The 16,376-nt window shown below is 39.9% G+C and overlaps 1 protein-coding gene across 2 annotated transcripts in view; it reads right to left on the bottom strand.

Annotated features, from left to right (window-relative positions):
• Positions 1–16,376, bottom strand: part of TMEM156 (transmembrane protein 156) — a 52,262-nt gene that overhangs the window by 13,214 nt on the left and 22,672 nt on the right. For both annotated transcript variants that reach the window (XR_006386769.1, XM_044268107.1), the window contains exons 2-5: positions 11,559–11,825; positions 9,414–9,674; positions 5,931–6,050; positions 3,986–4,069 (exon numbers count right to left, since the gene is read on the bottom strand). Coding sequence is in view for 1 of the 2 variants with exons in the window: in XM_044268107.1 (XP_044124042.1) it covers positions 3,986–4,069; positions 5,931–6,050; positions 9,414–9,674; positions 11,559–11,825 (732 nt within the window). In the remaining variant the exon portion in view is untranslated. The remainder of the gene's footprint in view (positions 1–3,985; positions 4,070–5,930; positions 6,051–9,413; positions 9,675–11,558; positions 11,826–16,376) is intronic.

The raw sequence follows: 16,376 nt of genomic DNA, 5'->3' as shown, positions 1-16,376 counted from the left end.
CGGTCCCTAAGAACCCACCCACATCAACTACAAAAAAACCATTTCACTACTGCTAAATGTTACTCTGAGGGTGACTGACTCACACTGTCACACAGCAGCTCCTACAACCTTCCAGAGCATTGAGAAAATGTTTCATCTCGGTTCAGTGTTAACTGTAAAAGAACAAGGTGAGTTTTGATCTGTGGCTTGAACCACCCCGAGTAAACTCCCCAGTTCACCACAGCCCATAAGCCGTGTGCCAGAAAGCCCGCTGGACAGAACTAAGTTTGAACCCCCACTCTGCCAGGAACTGGCTGTGGGGCAGTCACTGAAATTCTCTTAGCATCAGAAAAAAAGCGAGATTGTTGTGAAAAGAAATAAAATGTCCGTGAAAGTTGCTTAATGAATGCTTATAATTTAATTAGGTTTCTGTTCTCCAAAGGCAATGGGGTGGAGTAGAATCTCCTTAACTAGGACACCAGTTCCATGAAAGCAGAGACCGTGCTGGTCCGGGCCACTGTGTCAACATCAATGCTTAGCATGATGCCCGGCCCTGAGTTGGAATTCAACTGATTTTGGTTAAGTCGTTGAAGGTTGAAGAATTTCAAGTTTTTAAGATTTTTCATTTTCTTTTTTTTTTTAATAATCTTTTTAAAAAGATTTTATTTATTTATTTGACAGAGAAAGATCACAAGTAGGCAGAGAGGCAGACACAGGGGGTGGCGGGGGGAGACTGAGCAGAGAGCCCGAAGCAGGGCTCGATCTCAGGACCCTGGGATTGTGACCTGAGCCGAAGGCAGAGACTTAACCCACTGAGCCACCCAGGCGCCCCAAGATTTTTCATTTTCGTGTTCATTTTCCAACCTCTGAATGCTTAACATTCCTGGTGTTTCTAGTTACCTACTGGTTTTCCAATAGGCTTCCTTTTGGCCAAACCAGCCAAGTTGATTTCTGTGGTTTGCATCCAGTGATCAGGGTCCTGGTCCACTGCTCCTGCCCCTGACTTTGGTGTCCTGATATGAACCAACCCTTTAAACACTGTTTCCAGAGATACATTTCAAATGGACGTTTGCATAGTTCTCCAAATCTCTTCTTCAGTATGGTCAACGTGTTCCACGATTCTTTGGTGTCCTTGGCAATTCTCTAGAGTTGTGTAGTCTTTAATGAAGTCGGATTACGGTTCCGCTCATCACTCTCTGGCTCTTTCCCAAACCCCAAAGTAACTTTCTTGCTCATCTGCTCTTTTTGACTCTACCCTCATTTCCCCTTACACTTTGTGTGATTTAATAAGCTTTTATTGTGCACAAACTATGAGCCAGGTATAATGGCAGGGACAAGGACCCAAAGCTGAGTGAGAAAGTCATCACCTGCGTGAAGATAATGATCGATGGAATAAAATGTAAAGTCGATTCACGCCAAGACAGGCAACAGAAGCCATCACGCCTCTCAAAACAAGGAAGGAAATACTGGAGACTTATTACGGCTTGGGGATTTGACGCTTTGCGACACGGCATTCTGCAGCCAAGAGATGCCTTCCTCTGCCCGTGTTCACTGTGCTCCAGGACGTGGAGCCAGGGGCTTGCCAAGCTCGCTTTATTTCTCTGTCGTCCTTTTGAGGTTGTGAGTCTATCTACCTCCATGTGTACGTGTGTCCCAACGCTTCCTTTTTTTTTTTTAAGATTTTATTTATTTGACAGACAGAGATCACAAGTAGGCAGAGAGGCGGGGAAAGCAGGCTCCCTGCCAAGCAGAGAGCCTGACTCGGGGCTCAATCCCAGGACCCTGGGATCATGATCTGAGCCAAAGGCAGAGACTTTAACCCACTGAGCCACCCAGCTGCCCCACCAACACTTCCTTTGTCATACATGAACAACCGGAAAGACCTTCTGGAACCTACAGCTTGAGACAACAGGGAGCTGTCCTGCCGAACATGACCGTGGCCACTGCTCCCTTGAACTGTTTTTTTGTACTTGTGTCCCTGCTCCACAGAGAACAACACTAGCACGTTTTCTCCCCCTACATTCTCACCGCTGCCTAGAATCCATCATGACAAAGAGAGGCCTTAAAAACGGCACTCGAGGGAAACATTATTTCCTTCCCATTTCTCTCTCAGAAAGAGCAAGTTATAATACGAGAGTGGGGGGAATTGCGTTTGGGTTAAAGGATCATAAATAACAAGAAAGAATCTGCTTCTTCCCACCCCACCCCACCTCCAAAGATGCTAAGCCTTGAAAGGACTCTTGATTTTTAAAAAAAGGGTCACCACCCCTTGGCTCACTCTAAACATTAATATTATATACCTGGTAATAAAGCCAGAGGATTTTTAGCGAGAGCTATTAAAGGGAGCGGGTGGCTGAGACCATTTCCTCTGGTGAATGAAAATCAGAGGATCAGAAATACAACTCGTGAGGTTAGTCTTGTGGTTAGCAAGTACTTTAAATTTGTGATCCCCCTGAGTCTATGAATTGACAGAGGGACTATCGACTTTTTCTCAGACAAAGCTGCAGTGCTCAAAATTATTACTTGAAAAGAGCAAGGACCAAGAGTCCCGGGGCCACGGAAAAAGCTCAGCAGAACTAGGTTAAACCATTCCCGGTGCATGAATGTCAGGCCCTGGTCCTGCCTAAGAGGGGAGAAGAGGGGAAATGCCATTTCCTCCCTCCAAAGATGAATTTTGGCCTTGGAAATAACCTTCTGATTTTAATGTCATTAATCAAACAAAACCGTCGCTGACCACACAAAGCTTTTATCAATGTTCCCCCCCCTCCCATTTAGCTGGTATCATATACTCCCTTAGCTATCACTTATTAGTAGCCAGAGGGGAACATTGCTAACACAGAGAACAGAAATTCTGAATTTTTTTTTTTTTTAATTGAGTTCTGGGATGTCTGGGTGGCTCAGTTGGTTACGACACTGCCTTCGGCTCAGGTCATGATCCTGGAGTTCTGGGATTGAGTCCCACATCAGGCTCCCGGCTCCACGGGGAGTCTGCTTCTCCCTCAGACCTTCTCCCCTCTCATGCCCTCTCTCTCTCTCTCTCTCTAATAAATAAATAAAATCTTTTTTTAAAAAATTGAGTTCTTTAGGGGCACTCAATCCAATTTTTCCTCAAGCTAGGATTCTGTGTCCCTGCTCATTTAAATAGATAAGAAAAGCCTGGGGAACAGAGCTCCCAGTGATGGTGTGGTGATCTGCATGTGGTGGGCGCCTCGGGCTTGGCCCACACTGTCCTTGCATTTTTGAGAACCTTGTAGACCCCAGTCCTGAGGCCTCTTTATCTGACCTCTCCCCAAGTCTGAAGGAGCCTGCTCACTGGCTAGATGTAAGATGCTGCAGAAATGTCACTCCTCATACCGCGGTTTGCACGCAGTCGAGGAGATGACGTGTCCCTGATGAAGAAGAGCACTCTGCCAGTGTCCCAGTCTCCCTCTCTTCATTTTTAATATGATCTGGCAGCTCGAATTCAGAAGGAGGCTTTGCAATTAGGAGATCGAATCACAGCGTCTGTGTTAACAGCTCCCTTAGCTGCTCTAATTAGGGTTCCCTCCTTCCATTTCTGTTTCTTGGGAGAGGACAGGGGACTTTTTAATTGGGGCTATTAGAAGTTCTCTTTACACAATGACACCCTCTGCTAAGCGAAAGTTCCAGCAAAAGCCATGCCCACTCTGCAATTACTTCGTGCGGTTCTGAGGAATAATGGTATCTTGTCTCATTTAAAAATAAATCTAAGGCTTCTTCCTTATTGCTTTCTCTCCTCTGCCTACTCACATGAATTTCTTCTTGCCAATTAGGCAAACTTTCCATTATTTAAGGAGCTGGTTTTGATCATAACTGTCCCCTGATAATAAGACATATTAAACTAGATTTCATTTGCCCACAGCTCCTTTCTCCCAGAAACAAGGCTAACTTAAATGAGCTCAGATCATTCGATCTTGGTTCTATAGTGAAATGGTGAAGGGTTGAGAGTCCCAAAGCCGTCTTCTGTTGGCATGTCGCAAAAACTCACCTGAAATAACCCGCACGTTCAAGGTCCGCAGTTTCTCGGAATCCTGTCCTCTTAGGAGAGCAGAAGTAGGTTTGTATTTATGACCTATTCCAAGAAAAGAAATTAAATATTTAAATGATAAACAAGCACATTCTTAATATGTATTCCCCCGGTTGATTCAAAGGATTACCGAGGAAAATGGGTCATTCACGACAGCTCCCGGAGTAACAAGACTTTAAAGGCTTTCCTCATTAAGTTATTTTCCATGAGCAAACACAGAATCTTTCTAAAACAAGTGGTTTCTCCACTATCCTAAATGCCAACATGTCGTCTCTAGTGAAAAGCACCAGCTCTTATGTATAGAATATTGTATTACTTACTACTTATTATATAGAGATGTACAGAATATTTAATGCATATTTAATATTTAATAATATTTAATGTCCTAAATGGTGTGACATGTTTCATTACTTTATACACTTGGATTTGGAAGGCAAGCCTTCAAAATCCACCAAGCCTGTCATTTGGTTGAATGTTCATAAAATGTTCTGCTTTCTGCTACTGTTGCTTTCTAGATGCTTTCTCTAACTGGCTTCTGTCTCTATTTCCTAGTATGCAATTATATAGAAAAATGGATCAAGAAACTCAAAATGTGCACTATTTGCAAATAACATGTTTATTTAAAAATAATATAATTTTAAAATTAGAAAGACCTTGGTCTTGACTCTGACCTTTTCTTCTTCTTCTTTTTTTTAAAGATTTTATTTATTTATTTGCCAGAGAGAGATCACAAGTAGGCAGAGAGGCAGGTGGGGGGGGGCAGGAAGCAGGCTCCCCGCAGGGAGCCCAATGTGGGGCTCCATCCCAGGACCCTGGGATCATGACCTGAGCCAAAGGCAGAGGCTTTAACCCACTGAGCCAGCCAGACATCCTGACTCTGACCTTTTGTTAGCCACATAACTTTGGAAAAACCACTTAATCTCTCTAAGGCTCAGGGGTTTTTTTATCTATAAGTAAAAATAATCATACACACCCTGTTTAAGTACTTGGATAATCTAGTTAAAAAAAAAAAAAACTTGTGAAAATGCTCTGCAAATGGTTATTCTACAAATATATGATATTGATGATGTTATTATATATTAGCCTTATATACGAATGTATCAATGGCAAGACTTGATATGAAACTGCTCTCAGAAACACCGGCAACAGGGGTGCTTGGGTGGTTTAGTTGCTTAAATGTCTGACTCTTGATTTTGGCTCAGGTTATGATCTCAGGGTCATGAGATGGAGCTCTGTGGGGCTCTGTGGGGCTCTGTGCTGGGCGTGAAGCCTGCTTGAGATTCTCTCTCCCTCTCCCCCCCCCACTTCAGGCCTGAAATTCAGCCAGTATATGCGTGGGATACACACGAGAAGGGTTGGCATGTTAATGAGTACATGCTACTATGGCCATAAGTCAATGTCCATCCTGATAGGTGGATGCCGGTGTCATACTTGTTAAATATTCTTAATATCATCCCCATTGCCTGATTTCCAATTACACATTATAGCTCTGCTCAGCCAGAAATCTACTAACACGTTACACCTATTAAAGATCGACTCCTACTCTCATGCATCACTTAGAGCCACTCTGCTCAAGATCTCCAACTCTGAAATTCTTGATCACCTGTTCTTCACTCCTCTTCTGCCTTCCCTTCCACTAAGCCTCTGCTCAACCTCCAGCCCCCATCAGCTCCTGCCCCCACCTCCCCTCCTACTCTCTTATCTAAGTAGACAAAGATGCATGAACCTCCTTGAATGCTAACACTGTGTCTTACTCATGCCTATATTCCCCAGCTTACCCAGAACCGCCACTGACACACAGTAGGTGCTCAATAAATAATAAATTTAACTTTTAAAAGAATGTACATCTATAGAGAAGACCTGAATTGGATTGCTGCAAACAATGGATTTATTCCTCGGTACTTACTCTGCCATTTCCACATTCTTCTCTGGCTTTCAAGTATTTTGTGGAGAGTGAGGATGAGAAAAAATATGAAAACAACTAGAACTAAAACATACCAAGTGATCTTCATGGAACAAGTGAAATCTGCGAAGAAAAAAATACTGTAAGAATACAATAAAGTGATGCAACAGAGAGAAGCCATGGGGTGAGGTGGTTGTGTTCTACTATATTCTCTGGCCTTAACTTAAAAAGCTGCATATATGGGACGCCTGGGTGCCTCAGTGGGTTAAGCCGCTGCCTTGGGCTCAGGTCATGATCTCAGGGTCCTGGGATCGAGTCCCACATCGAGCTCTCTGCTCGGCAGGGAGCCTGCTTCACTCTCTCTCTCTCTCTCTGCCTGCCTCTCTGTCTACTTGTGATCTCTATCTGTCAAATAAATAAATAAAATATTTTTTTAAAAAAGTTTAAAAGCTGCATATATAACCATCCCTATTATAGGGTCATTTACCCTCCTGACTTCCTCCCTGATATGTTAAGTGAGTGTATTAAATGAGGAAATTTGACCAGGGAGCTTCCAGGGATCCCTTTGATTCCAAGATTCTAGGATTGATTTCACTTCCAGGTTACGCTGGTGTTAGTTTCCTCGTGGTTGCTATCCCTAAGCCAAGACTTCAACAAGCCAAGTCCCAGAATCAGGGCCATTTGTAATTAATAACTGTGGCCCTGGGCCATACAGTCAAAAATTATGTCCTCAAACTGAGTGTAAGGAAGTGTAATGAAGACAGAGGAAAGAAAAAGACAAAGAGGAAGGGCTGGACTGAGGCATGTAAGGGGCCAAGGCACATGAATAAACAGAACCCAGTTCTGCACAGACTCTCATTGCAAGGATCAGATCAGGGGCACACTTTAATTAAACATACAGTTAGTTACCTAGGTAAAAACTAGTTAATTCAAACGACAGTGGGCACATGGAAGGAGAGGTCCCATCTAGCAATATTTTAGCACTGTCTCCTTTGGTCCCATAAAGATACAGTGGCCAGCAGACCTAGGAATCAATGACATAACAGAAGGTGACCTCATCATGTCCAAAACATAACTATCTACCCCTCCAGGCACCCTATGTACCCTCTTCCTTGCACACAAAACACAACACTTTGATCTCAAAGTCAGGAGGATATGTGTTTATACCCTTCGATGATTGCCCTTGTGAGGTTCATGATCTGAGCACACCTTTCACAGGACCCACCCCCATGTGCAGACATACATTGTATAGCCATCCAACGTTTATTTAGAAAAGAGACAGAAGGCAGAAAAGGTAAAGTTTGCCTGGGATGGCAGCATTCAGCCTTCTGCAAATCATCTCGTGCTTTTCAGTTGCAAACTTCTTTTCCTTGCTCAGCAAATTAAAAGTATGCAGTCAGTTAACTGGAATGGAAGACTTAGAGCGCCAGCAAGAACCACGATGGTCCCAATGACCAAGGTGTCATTGGGCACTGAGCAAGCTATGAAAGGAGCCCCATGCATTCACCAACTCAGTATAGCAATTGCAGAATGTGCACAACTGGGGTGAGGCCAGCCAGAACACCCACCCAAGCACCAGGGCAAAGCATGGGTGTGTCCCCACATCCCATGCTGCCCACCTCTCCCCCCCAACCCATCCTGGCAGTCATCTTGGAGAGGAGGAAGGGACAACAGACAGGAATCTGAAAGAACAATCTGAAGAGACAATTTAAATGATTGTTTCAGAGTAAATTTACCAGATTGGACTAAATTTACTTTTACACCCAGGTGGAGAGGGCTTTTTTTTTTTTTTTTAAGATTTTATTTATTTATTTTACAGAGATCACAAGTAGGCAGAGAGGCAGACAGAGAGAGAGAGGAGGAAGCAGGCTCCCCATGGAGCAGAGAGCCCGACATGGGGCTTGATCCCAGGACCCTGGGATCATGACCTGAGCTGAAGGCAGAGGCTTTAACCCACTGAGCCACCCAGGCGCCCCTGGAGAGGGCTTTTAAAGGAGATCAAATTAGTCTCTGCCCAGCAGAGTAAAATATAAACGAATATTAAATCTACACATGGCAAATGGATAGACATTTTCTAGAATACAGGACTATGTATTTGTGTACCACTGTTATCTTTCTGAATTATGGACCTAAGGAAGTTGTTAATAACTACTATTTCACTTTGACTGACATGTATGGATTTTTTTCATGAACACAAAAATACTGTCTGAAAATCATAATTATGGAAATGCTTCTTTTTCCTTTATGGTTTAGAAAACATAAAAAGCAATTAGGTCTATATGTGGAAATAAATATGATTTTAATATTTATAATTCAGACCACTTTATCTTTCAGACTTCATCACTGTCGTCTTCTCTGTGCCATCTTTCCAAAGCCTACATTCCCACCTCACTCCTGAGCCTGAGGGAATTGACCTCTCTGTTCAGATCTTCTCAGATCCTCTCCCATGCCTGATTCACATCCACACACCCTGAAATAACCCCTAACTGCAGAGGCCATTAAGGGGCACTGAAGGCTGACTCATGAGAGAAATTCTTTTGAAGCCTTCTATTTGTAAATGTAAAAATGCATACATATTCTATAATTGTGTTTGCTTGAAAATATAATATTTTAAAAATAATTGCCTCTAAAAAAAATAAAGCTTTTTAAAAAGGCATTCTGAGGCAAGAGGAAAGGCTTCCCTATGTTTGCAAGATCGCAAAGCCCAGCAACTAACTCTACCATTGCACCTGTTATACTGGATACACTTGCTCCATTGTTTTACATTCATCTATTTCTGTGTTCCTAATGCTAGCACATTGCTTGGCATATAGTAGGGTGTATCATAAAATACTCTTTCAAAATAGATTTTTATAGGTAAAGTGGGGGCACGCAGCTTAGTAGAAAGGATCAATTGTGGTAATTCGGAAGATGGTGCCAAGAAAGCTATTAAGCTCTAGAAGTAAGATAGGTGTGATTTTCATCTTTTGGACACCTACCTTTCCCTCAGAGCTATCTGGTAGACCCAAAGTGCCGCATCTGCACCCTATCTCCATGGCTTTATACCAAATACCCCATTTCATTCAGTCCTGGTTCTCGACTCAAGGAGAAGATATATGTCAATTTCAAAATGTGATTTTAATAGCCCCTCACAATGTACGTGGATATTCATATTTTAAAATAAATTTCACTCTTTAATATCCGGGTGTGGTAGTGATGGTTCAAGCACAGTAAATAGGCATGTGCAAATTTACTCTGACTTGCTGGTGCCCCTCAAATCACAACCCACAGATGCCTTCTCTGCTTCTGAGTACAGCTAGACCTCAGGAAAAAAAGCAAATTTTGGAAGAAAAAATAAACAGATAAAAGCACTAGCCCTTCTTTCTAGTCATATTGTTGCATGAACAAAATTATTCAACTATTTAACTTTCAAAGAAGTTAACATGTTAGCCTTTATTTAACTTTGTATCCAATTCTCTTTTCCCTCTACCTTCCTTAAATACTTACTTTTGACATCCATTTCAAGGTGCAGAGAAATGTGTGTACAATTATTCAGGAATTCCATAGTCCTACAAGTATGGTTCATAGACTTTTCCCTGAGCGGATCTTCCTCAATGATTGCTGGCCTTCTCGCGCGGGTCTTTAGATTATAAGTCATGTTATACTCATCCAAGGGATCAACTGTAGGAGCTACAGAGAAGTTAAAATGTCGACAAGGTGAACGAACATCATTTGCCTTCACTTCCGTTGATCCTTTCATGATAAGAACTAGAAAGAGATTAAGAAAATGTTATTTGCAAAATAGTAATACATAGTAAAAAAAAAAACACACACCCATCAAAACCAAATACCATCCTTCCTCTACAAGAAAAAAGTAGAAATAAGCAGTTCCTTGCACTAAAAATAATGATTAAAATGCTTACATTTTTTTTTAAGACTGTGAAAACCAGATGATAATAGGGTTGAAGTAGAATTGAAGCGTCTCAAAGAAAATATAGACATTTCCGGGATGACTTGTGGGACAGATGATAATGCTCCAAGCCAAAAAAAAATCCCCATTATGCCCATTCTGAATCCCTGGCCAACCAGAGAAGAAGATGGAGAAGGAGGAGGAAGGTGCCATTGTTTTAAGCCACTAAGTTTCAAGGTAGTGTGTTTCACAGGCATAACAATGGGCATAATTTATCAGTGCACTGTCCTACATTTCAAGGAGACAGAGAAGTAGTATCTGTGAGTTACCAAGCCTTAATAGGTTTTTCTAGTTCTATTTCTCTGTCACCATAAAGGTATTTACCAACTTGCTTTCTGGTGAACTTGACCCAGACCCTGCAATAGGTAGCGTTACTTAAGTAAGAACCCAGAAAAAGATAGATCTTTTATACCTCTTTCAAAGTCAATGCCAAGAAATCTCATTCCCATTCTGAAAGAATGGGGAAAGATGCCAGTATAGGGTGATACAGGAAGCAACCTCAGCAAATAGGTATAAATAATAAATCTGATGCTTGGGCCTGAGGCCACTGGTGTATTTTCTGACTACAAATAAGTTATTTAATTTTCCAGTGATGCAAGTTGATTTGATTCAATTAAATGATATATATTGACCTCAAAATAGATGTAAGATTCAGTTAGATATTACACATAATATGTAGTTAATCCTTCTTTTGTTTATTCATTAAAAAATATTTATTGAACACTTAATGTCAGGCATTAGGCTAAGACCTGAAATATAGTGAATACAAAGTCTCCAACATTGAGCTGACAGACATGTAAAAAGACAATTCATACACAGTGGATAAATGTTAGGCAGGACAAGGTACAAATGTGTCAAGGATTCAATGACTTCTTAGAAAATCCAAGTTTGATTTTACTTTTTTAATTTTAAAAAATTCAATACCTTTGGAAAGAACCTGCTAAATACTCTTTTAGCAATCAAAGGTACATAAATTATGGTGGCATTTTGATGTATTTTATTTTTAATTATTTTTTTATTTTGTTTTTTCAATGTTCCAAGATTCATTGTTTATGCATCACACCCCGTGCTCCATGCAATACGTGCCCTCCTTAATACCCATCACCAGGTTCACCCATCTCCTCACCCTCCTCCCTCCAAAACCCTGAGTTTGTTTCTCAGAGTCCGTAATCTCTCATGGTTCATCTCCCCTTCTGATTTACCCCACTTCACTTTTCCTTTCCTTCTCCTAATGTCCTCCATGTTATTCCTTATGCTCCACAAGTAAGTGAAACCATACACTAATTGTCTCGTCCTCGCGACTTATTTCACTCAGTGCAATCTCCTCCAGTCTTGTCCATGTTGATACAAAAGTTGGATATTCATCCTTTCTGATGGCTGTGTAATATTCCCTTGTACATATGGACCACATCTTCTTTATCCATTCATCTGTTGAAGGACATCTTGTCTCTTTCCACAGTCTGGCGATTGTGATGTATTTTAAAAGTAGATATTTTGTTTTTGATAAAGTAAACCAAGAATAAGTAATAACCCAAAGCACTACAGATCACAAGCCACATATCAAAAGCCACATTTGCTGAGTGTTCTGACACCTTTGGCTTTTAAATTGGAATATATTATTCCTTTTTTAACAGACTAAGATAGTTTATTCTTGATAAACTTTATTACCATTTTATAGTTACCTTTTGATGTTTGTTCCTGAAAAATAAAATCCATGTTTTTTTTGGACTCACAAGCCAAACATGAGCACATTTTAAATTCACTTGTGAAGGTTTGGCAAATCCTGGTGAAGTTTTGAAAGTTGGAATGATTTAGAAAGAGTCCCATAATAGTCTGAGTTTCTCTTACTGGTTTCAGAAAAGTCACAAAAGAAAAATTCAAAGAGCGGAGTGAATAGTTGAAACTAGGCTGTAAACATACTTCCAGACATGAGAGCTCCAATACATTTCCTGTAAAGGGAAAAGAAATTGACTATGAAATTCTCAGGTTTTGTCATTCAAATAAATACACAGTAAGTTCCCAGTTTTTCTTAGATAGATACAGTATATTTCAGCTTGTCAGTGACAAGACTGTTTTTATATGAATTAACAACATTTACTTTATTTAAATATTTCTTTCAAAGATTTGTACACATTCCCACATTCATAGATGAGAACTAGAAACATTCTTGGAAACCCTTAACATTTTAACCATTCTTTCCTGGGAAAGCTCTAGAGGCCAGAAGTTCAACATCAATTTAACCGGTCTGAAACCTACATGTTTGCATGACCACCAACCCTTTGAAGGCTCCAGGGAAGCCTCTGTTCCTTGACCCTCTTCCAACTTTTGGTGGCTGTTGGCATTCCTTGGCTTGTGGCTACCTCACTCCAATCTCTTTCGGTTAACGATACCTTCTCTTCTGTGTCTCTGACTTCTATTCTTCTGTCTGTGTCATCTCCCTCTGCCTCTCTCTTATAAGCCTCTTAGGACACTTGAAAGTGGATTTAGGTTCCACCTGGGTAATGCAGAAGTCTTTCCCCATCTCAGGATCCTGAAGTTAATCACACCTGTAGAGACCTTTTTTCCTTGTAAGGTAATATGTACAAGTTCCAGGCTTTAGCCCAGGATATCTTTGGGAAGTCATTATTCAACTTATCTGGTCCTCCAAAGATGAAATTGAACAGGGTAACATCATAATTTTTATTTTTGTCTGAAGACAAATATCAAACATGGAAATGAGGATACAAAAGGAAGAACACCACCTTCAAAATAAAAAACAAAAACTCCAGTGCTGTACCTGTCCTTAGGCAAGACACTTGGATAATTAACTTAATCTCCATTAAGTCTCCTTTTCTCATCAGCAAAATAGAGGCAGTAACTCTAAATCCTGCTAACTTCATAGTAGTATCAAGTGGTATCGTACATATGAGAACACTTCTGAAATTTGTAGAAGTGTATATTATTTAAAATTCAAACCTATAGGGACATCTGAGTGGCTCAGTTAGTTAAGCAACTGACTCTTGGTTGTGGTTCAGGTCACGATCTCACAGGTCATGGGATCAAGCCCCACTTTGGGCTCCACACTCAGCACAGAGTCTGCTTGAAGAGTCTCTCCCTCTGCCCCTCCTACCAGTCACACACACACTCTCCCTCTTTCAAATAAATAAATAAATAAATCTTCTTTAAAACATTCAAACCAGTATTCCAAAATGAAAATTAAAAATTCAAACCTCATTTAGGGAGGATTATCTGTGGTTCAATTCACACAAGTAATTAAAGCTCACTGTATAAAAAATAGAGAATCTCTATTTAGCAGTAATGATCATTTAAGGAATAGGTAACCTCTTTCAGGTATCCCTAGTCTGACAGTCATTTGCTGGTATGAGAAAATAACTCACATGCTCAACTGTACCTTTATGTTGCTTTCTTTACCATTTCTTGGTAATCATATAGGGCAAAATAATTGTTTTTAATTTTTCTAGATAATGTGGAGCACAATGAAAGAATCACTTTAGTTCTTACAATGATTACTCCTATTCATAGAACTTAGTTCAATCTTAAGAGAAAAAACAGGCAATTGATTGATATTAAAGAATTTTTTGTTTGCAGAATTTATACTTCAATAGTAATTCCGTAAGTGTCTCATTGCTGATGATTATATTTTTATTATTTAAGAAAATTAGAGGCTTATTACCAACCTCTACATTTGAAGTTGTTTCTCCAAAAATTCACTTGTGATTTCCAGCTATAAACACATTTCATACTTGAGTTGCTATAAAGGTTTTTCAGGGGAGAAAATGGTATTTTATTCAAATCTATAATTTTATGTATTAATATATTTATAAGCAAAGTTGGGACCAAATTGTAGTTAATTTTTAAAACAACTATTCTCAGTAAGAAGGTCCCAGGAAGGAGATAGATATGTACCATCTGATGGAACTCTATAACCTTTGGTTTTTTTAATACTACCAAAACATACAAAAACACTTCCTGCCATGTTTCTATTTTACTCACTGACATTTTTCATCTTACAAAATTTTCTATTTCTTGACCTTGTAATCCTATGATACAACCAAGATAGGGAAATAGAGAGAGAGAAAAATTTTTGCTATATATATTACAGTCCTCTTATCCAATAAGTGGCCAGCCAGGGTTTCTAGAATTAATGATATACCCTTTATATTTGACTGCGAGGTCATTTTATGATGGTTTTTAAACCTTGGTTTTAAATAATTCAGTCAGAAAGGAAATAAATAGAAGATATATCCTTCTCTCGTATAATTTGAAGAAATAATGAATTCTATTCAATCATTTTTGTTATCAGGTGGGCTATATTCTCATCTCCATAAACAAGGATATATGAGTTTAATTACTGCCATTTTTATTGCTAGGAGTCAGACACCTAAATTCTTACTCCCATAGATAGAAATGCATTCCAGAATTATTCCAGTACTATGACTCCAATCTCTCAGCGTAAGTATATAGAATACTAAACAGAATCATGAAAATATATTACAGTACAGGACAAATGCTCAAGTCAATCTTTTTTTTTTTTTAAGAAAACCAGAGAATAAGGCTAAAGAAACAACTATCTTTATTTTCTTTTTAAATTTTTGTTATAAAACTTCATCATCAATAAGTGTTTGTAAATGTTGGTGCCAGTTAAAGAATAATAAAGATAGGGATGCCTGGGTGGCTCGGTTGGTTGAGGGCCTGCTTTTAGTTGGGGTCACAGTGGGGAGTCTGCTTCTCTCTCTCTCTCACTTTCTCCCTCTTGTTCTCTCTCACAAGTAAATAAGTAAACTCTTAAAAATAATAATAATAAACACCATGTATCTATCATACAGATTTAGAATATCAATATTACCAATATTTTTGAAACCCCCTATCCCTCGCTATTCCTACATAATCCTTCCCCAGAGATTAACCACTCGCATGAATTTTGTGTTTATCACTCCTTTGTTTTATCTTAGAGTCTTGGCAAAATGTGTATTTTCCTAAATAACATTGTTTCATTTAGCACATTTTAGACATGTGTGTATATATGTACATTTATATAGAGAATATACTTTATGTATTGATCTGGAACTTGCCTTTTTTAATATGTTTTAGTCGTATTGCTACATATAGCTATGGTCAATTTTATTGTCTCTGATATTCTTTTTTTTTTTTTTTTTTTTTAAAGATTTTCTTTATTTATTTGTCAGAGAGAGAGGGAGAGAGAGCGAGCACAGGCAGACAGAGAGGCAGGCAGAGGCAGAGGGAGAAGCAGGCTTCCTGCCGAGCAAGGAGCCCGATGTGGGACTCGATCCCAGGACGCTGGGATCATGACCTGAGCCGAAGGCAGCTGCTTAACCAACTGAGCCACCCAGGCGTCCCTCTGATATTCTTTTGAATGACTATACTACAATTTATTCATTCTTCTGACAGTACACATTTGCGTTGTTTCTATTTTTGCTATTTTGCAACATGAATAATGCTTCTATGAACTATAGCCCGCGTCCATTGTTGGTGGGAACAAAAAACAGAGCAACCACTTTGGGAAACAGATTTACATCTCTCACATGTTAACTATGTGCTTAGTATATGACCCAATAATTCTACTAAGAATTTAAGAAGAAAAATCAAAATATCTGTACATGAATTTTTACAGCAGCTTTTTTATTTGTAATAGCCAAGAACTGGAAATAATCCAAAAGCCCAACAACTAGTGGATATTAAAGCAATTCCTGGGGAGCCTGGGTGGCTCAGTAGGTTAAGCATCTGCCTTCAGCTAAGGTCATGATCCCGGGGTCTGAGGATGGAGACCTGCCTTGGACTCCCTGCTCAGTGGGGAGCCTGCTTCTTCCTCTCCCTCTGGCCCTCACCCTGTTCATGCTCTCTTGCATGTGTTCTCTCTCTCTCTCTCAAATAAATAATTTTTTTAAAAAATTAAAGCAATTCCTGATATATCTATATAATAGCATGCTACTCAGAAAGAAAATACTGACCCAAACAACAACATGTACAAAATGAATCTCAAGTGCGTTATGAAAATAAAGGAAACCAGATACAAGCAATTACATAGTTTGTTATTCCGTCTATATGAAACCCTAGGATATATTGACAGTGGGAGAAGCGTTCTTCTGCAGAGGAGAAAGAGGGACCTTTGCAGCGGGAGAGGGGGAGCGTGTTGGAAGATTGTATTGTTAGGGTACAAAGTCAGCCACCCCTCAATTAGACAGAGAACACTCTCGATAATGCAAGTCACACAGCGAGGTTTATTTCCAGCTAGCTGGGGTCCAAGTATCCGCCCCGTGCAGCGGGTTTCAACAAGGACCCCAGCACTCAAAGCCAAGGGTTTACATAGCATTTCCAAGGCACTTCTTCATAGCTACATATATATCTTGTGCCCCACTTTGATAGTTTAACTTTGTTTAACCTTTTTCCACCCCTGCATCACCCTGGCGCCATCCTGGCAGTTAAGTGAGATTTAGGTTTAGAAGAAATTTAACTTGATTTACATTTCCTTCTGCCTCAGC

The sequence above is a fragment of the Neovison vison genome, chromosome 11, assembly GCF_020171115.1.
Source record: "Neovison vison isolate M4711 chromosome 11, ASM_NN_V1, whole genome shotgun sequence".
Lineage (NCBI taxonomy): Eukaryota > Metazoa > Chordata > Mammalia > Carnivora > Mustelidae > Neogale > Neogale vison.
The sequence above is the reverse complement of the archived record's forward strand: the minus strand, read 5'-3'. Positions and strand labels throughout refer to the sequence as shown.